Source organism: Pelecanus crispus, chromosome 6, assembly GCF_030463565.1.
Source record: "Pelecanus crispus isolate bPelCri1 chromosome 6, bPelCri1.pri, whole genome shotgun sequence".
In the NCBI taxonomy this organism is placed as follows: Eukaryota; Metazoa; Chordata; class Aves; order Pelecaniformes; family Pelecanidae; genus Pelecanus; species Pelecanus crispus.
Genome location: NC_134648.1, coordinates 70,212,536 through 70,223,497, shown reverse-complemented (window position 1 = coordinate 70,223,497; position 10,962 = coordinate 70,212,536). Strand labels below are relative to the sequence as shown.

Sequence of the window (10,962 nt, the reverse complement as noted above, 5' to 3'; positions counted from 1 at the left end):
AAACCCAGGTATTATTCTTAGTTGCTTTATGGGCCATGTTATGATGCTTTCTTGAAACCTTTTAGAATGGGATAGATGTTCTCAAATGCCTCATAGATTTCAGAACGCTCTTTTGCTCCTAGAAAGACATTTAGGAAAAAAGAAAAAAGGTTAAGAATTAACAGAGTGTTGAGAATAACTGAATGCAGCTCAAACCTAATGATAAGATTACAAACCATGAACAAACACAGGAGTTTAAAAGCAACTTACTATTAGTTTAAGGCAGAATTTCTACAATACTTCTGCCACCTCACAAAGAACAATTTCTAGCTTGCTTTGCTTTAAGACTAGACTAGTTTTGGTTAATCTGTGGAACCAAAAGAGCAGTTGGCTACTCTTGACAGGTGCAAAACATTAGATTTGGGTAAAAAAGCAACACCTGAGAAGAATCATGGTATTATCTACCTAGCAGCAACAGCCCTGCCTGTTGATAAGGTAAGTGGAAAGACAGAAACAAGAAATGAAGGGCATTTATTTCCATACTGGAAGTTGCCCCACAGTTTGAGTACTCCCCTCCTCCAGTTCTGAGGAGCATTTTTATTTTTAATCACAGGTGCCCTACCAAAGCTTTCAAAGCTAGCCTTTTCTGTGTTACTGCAAGCTAAACCTTTCCTACCAAGTCTTGTACACTAACTGTATTGTAGTAGGCAGGAACATTCCTTGACAGTGACAATACTCTACCACGCCAGTGCAACAAACATTAGCTACAAAAGACTGCTTTTAAATGAACTAGCAGTTGGATTAAGCAGCACTCGGGATGGATGTGTAAACCTTTCCCTCAGAACACACTTAGACATGACTAATTCATCTGCATTACTACAACTTTTACTTTCAAAAGTAAAGTTACTTGCAAGTTATTTTCTTGATAAGGGAAAAAAAACCAAAACCCACAACACCTCATAGCTCAAATTCAGTTTTGCCATTACAGTTGGGCCCGGTGTTCACAGACAAGGACTTACCTTAGTCCTTCTGGGCCTGCTGCACACTTGAGGGTGTCGCAATTAGTGTACCCAAAAATGCAAGTATCAGTGGAATGGAACTGGCCAGTATGATTTTACTGGACCTAAGAAGAAGGCGGGGGGCAGGGGATGGGGGGACACTGGAGTGGAAAACATTTAGGCTTTGTACAGAGTACCCCATTCTTCAGTTAGCTGAGCTCGTTCATGATTTATGATTGTAAGAATCTCTGGCTAAAGGCAGGCGCTTCGCTTTTGTCTTTCATGTACCTCAAAGCTGTGTTGTGAATATTGCATTCGGGTCCTCTGGGAACAAGTACCATTTATCTTTCAATACATCTGAATAAAAGTATTTTAATGAGCTTTACAAAAAAATGTGTTAGGAACACATGCTCAGGAATTCAACTTTTTTGACATGGGATCTGAGGGACAGTATCTGCTGAGCATACTTACACAGCAAGGCTTTTGCCTCATGAGCGTTTTGCCAAACAGTCCGGAACAAGTTCTTAGATCTCCACCCTTTCCTCTAATAATCCCTACTAAATGTTGTCAGTGAAGTGTTTTGAGAAGTTTGCTTCCTGTTCAAGCAATTTTAAATTGCTTATTGTGATAGTTTTATTTAACTGACTGAGTAGTTACTAGCATGTCAGCATCCTGTTGGGATTCTGTACATCGACACATGGAATTATACTTTGAATAGAGATACTCAGGTTAACAACATGGAAATCTGAGACGCTGTATGAAGCAGTACAAGATTCTAGTGCAACAATACTGATATTGTTATCTGCAGAAAACACTCATCTGTGTTTTCACAAATAAGCAGCAGCAAGCATTAAAAAAGTTCACCGAGTGGCTTTACTGCGGCAAGATATTAGTTTAGCTAATGTTCAATTTAAATGCTTTTTCAGAAGATACGGAGGCACTTGATTACAGATATACAGAGACCACTTACCAGTCAGTACAACTTTTCCTGACACAAAGATAAGCAACACTATCCTTGGTTTGACCATCCTATAAATAAGGCCAGGAAATAGCTCAGGTTCATAGCTGTTTAAAAGCAAGCAGGTAAGATTAGTAAAATGCAAATACTGTTTCAATGTTGTATGCTTAAAGTGCTCTTTAATTATACTAACAATAGAGTAATTAAACCCACAGATTTTGGCTAGCTACCCAGAGAAAGGCAGGTCAGGTTTTAGACATCTTCAAGAGAAACCTGGTAATCCCAGCTGGAGGTGGCAGGAGTTCTTCACACTTACATTTAAAGACTTCTGAATCTGATTTTTCCATAGCATTGCAACCATTATTGTAATCAAACAGTACTCAAATCCTTCTTAGCCTGCAAAGAGCCCTTATCAAGAAGCATCATGCACAACTAAGACAAGATGACAGCCAAGCGAATCTTTAATATATATTTAGTCCCCAAATTAAATGCAAAATACTAAATGCCGTGCTAATAAAAGACACAACTGAATTTTGATTTTGTTAGTGCCGAAATCTTCATCCTTTCCTCAGTGATGGCAGTAACTAGTTCTGAGCAAGCCCATCTTGAAGGCACAGCATGCCCATCGCTCAGCGACAGGTTTATTTTAAATTGATAGCTAATAGACATCCAGACAGAACTGAAGTGATATCCCAGAAACAGACTGTCTTTTCAGTTCTGTATTTTGCAGCTGGAGGCTGGCTTCATGCCTGACATTTAGAAACCTTATCCTTGCAGATATGCATCTAGTTTGATGGGAGTTAAGAGGCCCACTTAGTATTAAAGGTTCACAATGGAGCAAGGGCATAGACCAGGTTCAAGTAGCTTAAGAGCTGCTCCAATTAAACCCAAAGTGTTTAATCAACACTGATTATTTTCCTACTGACATGGTCTGCGGTGAAGAGAAATACCCACTGAGGTTTGATATTGCACTTGGCAATAACAGACGAGTAAAATTCTGATCACCAACCCTGCTCAGATTAATGAAAGTTTCTGGTGCACATTTCTCTGCTGATATGCAGCAACAATGAAGATTGTGTCAGACAACAATATTCACGGGTCAGAGAAAGTTTTACAAGAGAGGATCTCTTCATCAACCAACTCGGCAAAAAACCCAGGAGCATAGAATCACAGAATCATTTAGGTTGGAAAAGACCTTTAAGGTCATCGAGTCCAACCATTAACCTAATGCTGCCAAGTCCACCACTAAACCATGCCCACTTCAGAGGAGATATGTGAAAGAGTCTTCATTTCCTCTTTTATTTATCTCCTGTGGATACATGGAGAGGTTTTAACCTGGACTGCAAACTGATGGCTTTCACTAGTATTTTGTTGACATTGTTGAATTTTTCTTAGGAATTAAAAGATTGGACTTGTTTGTAAGGAAATCTTAAATTGGTGAAGGACTTTGAGAGGACGAATGATGCTAATGGACATAGGTGGAATAATGTGAAATGATTCTTTAAAAAAATAAAGGAAAAACTTGTGAAGAAAAAAAACTCAGGGTAGCTCCATTTAGCTATCTAATTACAAAATGGGGATCTGTAGAAACAAGCTCTTGCAGTTCCTCAGCCCTTCATCTTAACCACATCTAATGTGCATCCAGTTTACCCCAGAAGCGACTGAACGCTTGTGTAGTATGCTCCCAGTTGCAAGGTTTCTAAAGCTCATGGTTACGGTGTGCCTGCGAGGAGAGAGCAGTGAACAACACGCAGGAGGGCAATTCAGAAGAGCCCTTTGCTGCTGAATTATGCCAGTCACAGTTTCAAGCACTGGAAGCTTTACCGCTAGCTGCTGTATGTCATCCTGGCAATTAAGCAGAGGGTCATTTTGGCCTGTGCCTCACTCCCAACAGGAGTCATTGCAGAAGACAAACCTCACTATTGTAACCCATGGAGTCTACAGCCACTTCATGCTGGCTGAACCAGTGAGCATGTCTTTTGGTGAGTGAAGAGACGTGCGCAATATTAACTGGATACTGAATTATTACTCTCTTTGGCCAGGCTTGTATGGCCTCAGAATTTGAGTCTGTTTGCAGCTTCCAAAGCCACTGCTCCAAGTTGCATGGGGTTGCAACTCTGACTTCCACGTACCTGCTGAACTGCTGGTGAGTGAGAACCAAGCCTTCCAGCCTGATGGGGAACCTCACATCACAACTCCCAACCATATTCTGTATCTTGAAGTCCAGGAACTTGGCAGGGAACCCAAGCTTCTGCACCACACGCGCATACTTCCTGGCTGCAAGCCGCGATTGCTCTTCGCTGAAGGACGAGCAGAAGGGGAAAGCAGCTTTGATTAGCACTTTCTTCTGCTCTCGGGCTGGAAGTCAGTTTAGAACCACCACCATGCTCATCTGTCCTCCAGAAAAAGATACGCTACTGCTTAAAAAAAAAAGCAAACTTCTATCCCCAGAACCACTTCAGTGAGCTAAAAGGAAAAAGGCACTTTGTCATTCACTTCCCTGTGGTCTATCGGAGCACACTGGAGCATGTTGCATCACCCAGGAGTTCCCTCCCTCAGAGGTTTCTTTCTCAGTTCCTTACAGCAGCTTCTCAGAGCTGATCCAAGAAGTAGACTACAGACACCAGTACAATCATCTAGCTAGTTGGGATGGTGGTAGGGGTTGGAGAAGAGGTCTGCTAAGCTGTAAGTTAATGCATTATCTCGTGACAGTTTAGGGACATAAAAATCAAGGCAGCTGCTGAATTTGAGGAAGAAAGCTTCAAAGTACAGAAATAATCTGTTTTTCTCCAATTCCCATTTTCTCTAGAGGCAGATGTGTTGACTGGTGAACACAGACACTGAAGAGAGATTTGACAGACACAAGTTATGGCCTAATTCACTTTAAAGTCAGTGAGAAATGCAAATAACCCGTTAACAATTCCTGGGCATTTTAGCAGCTTTTCTGCTAATATCTGCTCAGCTCAATCTATTCAGGGACAGAAGCGGACAGTTCAGTAATTACTACGCTGCCATCATGAAGAAAGCTAGACATTTTTCAATACCAGTGCTTCACTTTTTTCCTTGCAATTATGACAGCCCTTTGCTAGATAATTTAAACAAGGTTTTCTGACATTTTTCATCAGAATACAGGCATAGCTACAAGACCCAGACCTTTAGAGGGAAGGAAAATTAAAAAATTACCTTTTTGCTCCTGTGCAGACCATTTTTCCTGAACTGAAGATGAGGGCAGTTGTTCGTGGTTCCCTGATTCTCATGATCACAGCAGCAAACCTCTACGAATTCAAAGGAAGACCTCAGTCCAGCTGAGGGATTTAGCCAGTACTGTATTTTCTGTTCATTTTTTTCAAGAATGAAAGTCAAAGCTCAACACAGCATGCAGTTGCTTTGTTTTAAGTGTTTATTTACCACCCTGAAGTTTTTTTCCACCTCCCCCAAGGACCAGGGGGCTTAAGACTACAGTCACAGGACCGCTGCTTTGTCCCTTACATTTTGTTGAGCAGTCTGGAGTCACTTACAGAAACCCAATCTATTCCCAGCAAGTTTCTGCTATCTAGGCCACTTGCTAGAAGTCTCATGTAATACCAGTCTGACTCCAGTAATTCTCCAATTCAGACAAGAGTTTTAACCCCCCCCAGTGAGGGCTGCTTGAGCCCTTTCAGCTGGAGGTAGCTGGCCACAGGTGGGAGAGTTCATCTCCTTTCTTAAACAGCTTGGTAACGTCTCATTGCTAGGGCTTTATTCAAAGGGGGGAAAAAAAATCTCTTTGTGGTCCCCTACATTTCTTTTAATTTAACAGGCCCAAGTTGCAGAATTTTATGACTTTCTCCTATGGGTCAAAGCAGTGTTATTAGAAAATGGACAAAGCTCGTGATGAATCTGTTAGAATCCGGCAGCACTGAGAAAGGGGAATGAGAGGGTAAAGCTTAAGAGTCCTTAAGAATTACCTTTGGGTTGTACTCTGCATTTCTGGCATGCAGAGCTATGTTCTTCAGATCTAGTTTACAAGCCAAGTTTACAGTTGACACTATATTCCTGAGGAACGAGAGGGGAATTTTCTTATTGCAAAAGCAAGTCACTGCAGAGCCAACCCCCAACATTATTAGCTTAATGTGAATTCACACTCCAATTAATAACTGCCATCAGCTAATTTCCTGCTTGCCTCTTTCCCACTCTAGCATTAAGCTACTTTTGGCCAAACTTAGGTAATTCAATACCAAAATTACAGTTTGAGATATAACAAAGTATGAAATTATTAGTCCCTAAATACTAAGTTTGTGTGTGTTCCAATAACTACATCGCTGAAGTCTTCTACAGCTTTGAATCGAACCATTACTGAGTGTTTACAGAGTTACTACAGCACTCTTAAGTAGGTAAGGGTATGTTATTCTCTACAGGTATATACTACTCCATAGTTGCTCTAGCCTAGACGGGGTAGGATCTTTTAGCGAGGCCAGAATTTCTCATACTGCTTTTCATGCCCCTTTCCCTTGCTCAGTTCAGACTGTTTCTGCCCTCACAAAAGCAGACTGGCATCTTTAAACCCCTGGAGCCTGCTGTCATCCTCAACGCTCTCCTTGCTGGAAGATATCCTCCTTTTCAAGTATTATTTATCTTTTCATTCTGCAGACTGAAGTAACTAGAAGTACTTACTATATATAAATAATTTCTCTCAATGGGGGAAGTGTTTGGTAGACTTCATTGCCTGTCTCCCAGAAGACACTTTTCCCCCTTAGCAAGCCAGAGGCATTTCAGATCCTCACTTACCCAGCGTGTTTAGCAAGTCAACTCTCCCCTGTTTTGCTAAGCTGGGTATTGTTCTGTGCCATTTCCATTTTTGTGTTGCACGGATCAGCACAGTATCCAGTTGCCTTCCAATATTGTCCATTCATTTGCTCCACCTCTCCTCAAAGGGGAATAACTGCCCCTCTAGTTTTTTGGATGGGCTTATTTAAGACCCAGCCTCACTTGCTACATTCTCTAAGCGAGAAGTCGGAGCAGTACCTTGCAGTTTCAGCAAAACTATGACTATTATATATGGTACATACACAATACATACATAAACTTACTGTAACTGTGGAACTATGCCAGAGCTTTCTGATGCAGGTGTCACTGGGGTCATAGGAGTCATTGGTGTCAGAGGAGGACACGCTCCAGATGCTTCAGGAGATGGTTGGGTGGCATCTGGATACGACAAGCCGCTTTCATCCATCAGGGTACTGCTGTCCTCATTTCTTGATGTTGACCCATCAGGCTCTTTTTGCATTTCATGACCATCTTCAGAGAGATTTTGTTCTTTGTTGTCTTGAGTGATATCTGGAAGAAAGCTGAGATCCACAGAGGAGAAGTCTGTTGGAAGCTCTTTGGGCTGATTAAATTGAGAACCGAACAACACATCTTCAGTTGTTTGAATTGGAAGGTCTACATCATAAGGGCTCATGGGAGTAAACAGCTGAGGACTAGCTGAGAGGTCATCCTTGAATTAAGAAAAAGCATCAGTAAGGATCTTGTATTAAAACATTTACTTTAACTGGGCGACTAAATTAAAATTAATCTTCTATTCAATCAGGAAGTTGAAATAATTTTTCCCCATACATACAATAGCAAAGAATAGTCTTAAGATTTGGAAGCGTGTTGTTTGCTCGCCTATCAGCATATAAAAATCCAGATAACTTCCATAGCGGAGATACGCATTTTCCCACCACACTTCAAAGGCAGCCTAGAGTATTCCTGCAATACCACAAATTGAGAAACATGAGATACCTTCAGCAGTCACTGGAAGAACAAGGTTGGCACTTTGCCCTTCACAGCCGTCGTTGTGCCACAGGTATGCACATAACCAACTCCAATTGCTCATGACTTTTTTTCCCAGGGAAGACAGCTGGCGTTTCCTGGCTGGCTTTAATTCCCATTCAGAACATCCCTATTTCCTCTCCCTGCTACCAGGGCACGGTGTCAGTGTCGTGTTGGATTTGTGCAACAGAGGGCAGCAGCTCTCAGAATGACGAGCGGTTCATTCCTTCAGCTGCCGGAGGTCACCAGAATAATTTCAGTGAAACACAGTCAGCAAAGCCAGCTTGCTTTCCCAGATCAAACATGCAACTTATCTGCAAGCAAGTTCTTGCATACTGATGTCCTCCTTTATCAGCTATTTATTATGAGAATCTATTTAAAAGGCATTGTAATATGAGGAGGGAAGAGTTCAGGAAAGGATTTATTCCCTTAGCCATTAGGGCATGAGCCGCTAAGTTAGTGGAAAGCTTCTTCCAAGAAAATGGTTTCTGCCAATACCCAAGGCAGGTGACAGCTTGGACTAGATGATCCATACAAGAGGTTTTGTGTTCATTTAGGCATTTTTGAGCTCAAGAGCCAGGAGGACTTGAAAAGTCCAAGCACAGATCAGAACAGGGAACGGTGCAGAAGGCGGAGGCCCTCGAGCTGGCAGCAACTGCCTGAGCTGCAGCAGGAGCAGGGCTTCCAGATCAATGCTTTTCAGCCCTGAGCCAGTGCTGCTCTGTGTTCTGTGCTAATCAGCTCACTTAGCAACGCAACCATGCACCTGGGGAGATCTCGGCTCCTACGTCGCAGTCTATGTGCCTATAGACGCTTGGAAAACTCTTACTAAGTGACAGATCCTCCCAGAGAACCCTTACTAGCTGGAATACAGATGTGATCAGGTCTAGCTCTGAAAGCATCATGAACACCTACGTTCAAAACTGTTTCTAAAACTGTCTTCTAGATACAGAGCCTCATACAAAATTATTGGGGCAGAACTGCTGCAGAGTAAAACTAGGTACTCCTTAACCCCTCAGCTCCTTGGAAAACCAGATCCAAGAGCACCATCTGACAATTAAGATGGCAGATACAAATGTATTAACAGTTACAAATAACAATATACTATGGAATAGCTAAAATACATCTGTTTAAAATAGATATTTTTCAAGTTAGCTACAGGGGCAGGAAGGCACAGTCTCTGCAAGATCTCCAGTGGACTAAGGCTGAGCTCTACAGGAGCTAATAAGGAAAGTTTTATATGAGCCGTGATGCAGAGAAGACGGTACAAAAAAAGCCTCATCACTGTGAGCCTGTAGGACTACTCACACATCATACTAAAGGCATCGGAGAACATGAGAAACGTAATAGTCAAAAAAACAAAAAGAAGAGAGATGTAAAGCAGACAGTTTGTGGCATAGCTTAAAGAAGCTGATGGAGAAGTGGGCGGTATATGAGGCTGGAAGCCTTAAACAGCTGAAAAATCAAGAAAAGCAACAGAAAGTAAGCTGCATAAAGTAGATAGAAAGCAAATCTGCCTTTCTTATCCGGTTTCCATACAACTGGTCTGGGAAGAAGCCGTTATAGGGTTAAGCGCCGGGGAAGACTGCCTTCTTGCTGGCCAGATGCTCAGGGGCTGTGAAAGGGGGCACAAGACCATGTTTATATTGGGCTGGCTGCCAAGGGTTAGTGCTATACACTCTGGGTTAATTAACTTCACTGAAGGCCCCGTCAACTGCATAGCTTTGGACATCTCCCAGCAGCTCCCAGCAAGGAGATTTCACACATGGATCCTGTCCGAGATCGCAAAGTTTGGGGCAGCTTGAGGGGAAACAGCCATTTTTGCTTCCGCTGCAGGAATCCCTGCAACCCAGGTACACAGAAATCAAATCCAGCTGCTTTAAGCAGCTTAAAGCTGGATTTTTTTGGTTTTTTTTTTTTCCTGCAGTGCTATCGCACACATCTGCTACTATCGACTATCCCAGCAAGTCTGAAATACAAGCAGCTCAGTAGCATTTGTAAAACCCTGGTTGTACCTCACCACATTATATATTTTATAGGGCTATGTTCAGAGGGCTTTACTGACCGCCACGAGGAGGTCTCTGGATTTAAACAGCCGGCGCTAAACCCATTTTCTGAGCTGAAAAATAGCTTGCAACAGGATGCAAGTAAAAAAAGTTGCGTTCCCTGGGTGAAGACGATGCTCAGCTGCAGAGCGCAGCCCTCTCCTAGTCCCTCACCCGGTTGTCTCTGCAACCACCGGAGACCAGGGAGGACCATTCTAAATACCAAAAAAAAAGGGACATTTTTGCAAACATTTACTAACCAGCATGCAGATATCCAAGCCTCCTTGCCCCCTCAGTGCCTGCACACCCCGTGCACAGGCCGGCCCTCACAAACAGCACTACCCTCGCAAGAGTGTAACCGCAGCAGCATTCCTCTTGCAGCAGGGAGCCTCCCGGGGGGCTCCTCCATGCTCCCGGCGGCTCCAGCCCTCCACAGCCCCGCTGGAGCTGGAGTGGGGGGGGGCAGAGGCGGGCGGCACGGCGGGGCCATGCACATGGGGCACGGGCAGGAAACGGCGCACAGCGCCGCGTTGGTGGTATAGTGGTGAGCATAGCTGCCTTCCAAGCAGTTGACCCGGGTTCGATTCCCGGCCAACGCAGTTTCCTATTTTCTTTTTCCTTTTTTCTTCCTCCTTTCCTTCTTCTTCTCCCCTCCCTCCATTTTACCTGCCCGCCGCAGCGCTCCAGGTACCGCTCCAGCGGCGACGCGCCGTCCATGGGCGCAGCCGCCCACCCGGGCCCCCCAAAACCCCGCCCCGGGCCCTGCTTTAACCCCTGGGGGGGGGGCGGCACCGGGGGCAGGTGCGGCTGGTGGGGGAGCGGGGCCCAGCTGCGATCCCTCCCGGCTGTGGGTTTTTTTACCCCTCGGAGCTTTTCACCTGCCCTCGGCAGGGCAGTCCGCAGGGGCTTGCTCCATCCCGCGGAAGGGCTGTGGAAATCGGGGGGCTCTCAGGTGCTTCACTTGAGCCTACAAACACAGCCCGCTCCCCTCCGCGGGGCTGGAGATAAGCGGAGAGTCGGCGCTGTGGCCTAGGCCTTGCACAGATAAAGCACCTCTAGCTGGTGCTTTTTAGGGAGCAAAGGTAACGCGCCCTTAATTTCTTCCACCTGCCTCATCAAGTGCGATAAGGCACATCTGGTCCTGCAAGACGAGCTGCCTCCCTTTTGGCTTCGAGAGGAGCTCCAGTCC

The 10,962-nt window shown here is 44.2% G+C and overlaps 1 protein-coding gene and 1 non-coding gene across 2 annotated transcripts; one reads left to right on the top strand and one right to left on the bottom strand.

Moving 5' to 3' along the window:
* Positions 1-38: 38 nt before the first annotated feature.
* TBPL2 (TATA-box binding protein like 2) lies at positions 39-10,490 on the bottom strand. Its single transcript, XM_075712816.1, has 7 exons — positions 10,440-10,490; positions 7,005-7,411; positions 5,883-5,970; positions 5,119-5,210; positions 4,068-4,235; positions 1,948-2,042; positions 39-118 (listed from the first exon to the last, which is right to left on the bottom strand). Exons 1-7 carry the CDS (start codon positions 10,488-10,490, stop codon positions 39-41), a joined length of 981 nt encoding a protein of 326 aa, XP_075568931.1.
* On the top strand, positions 10,301-10,372 carry TRNAG-UCC (transfer RNA glycine (anticodon UCC)). Its single transcript has one exon. It is a non-coding gene; the product is annotated as a tRNA-Gly (tRNA).
* Positions 10,491-10,962: the final 472 nt, after the last annotated feature.

Coding starts and splice junctions, on each gene's coding strand:
- TBPL2 (XM_075712816.1), bottom strand. CDS start 10,490: ATGGACGGCGCGTCGCCGCTGGAGCGGTACCTGGAGCGCTGCGGCGGG. Junction 4,236..5,118: donor GTCTGCACAGGAGCAAAAAG/GTAATTTTTTAA, acceptor CTCGTCCTTCAG/CGAAGAGCAATCGCGGCTTG. Junction 2,043..4,067: donor ACTCACCAGCAGTTCAGCAG/GTACGTGGAAGT, acceptor GCTTTTAAACAG/CTATGAACCTGAGCTATTTC.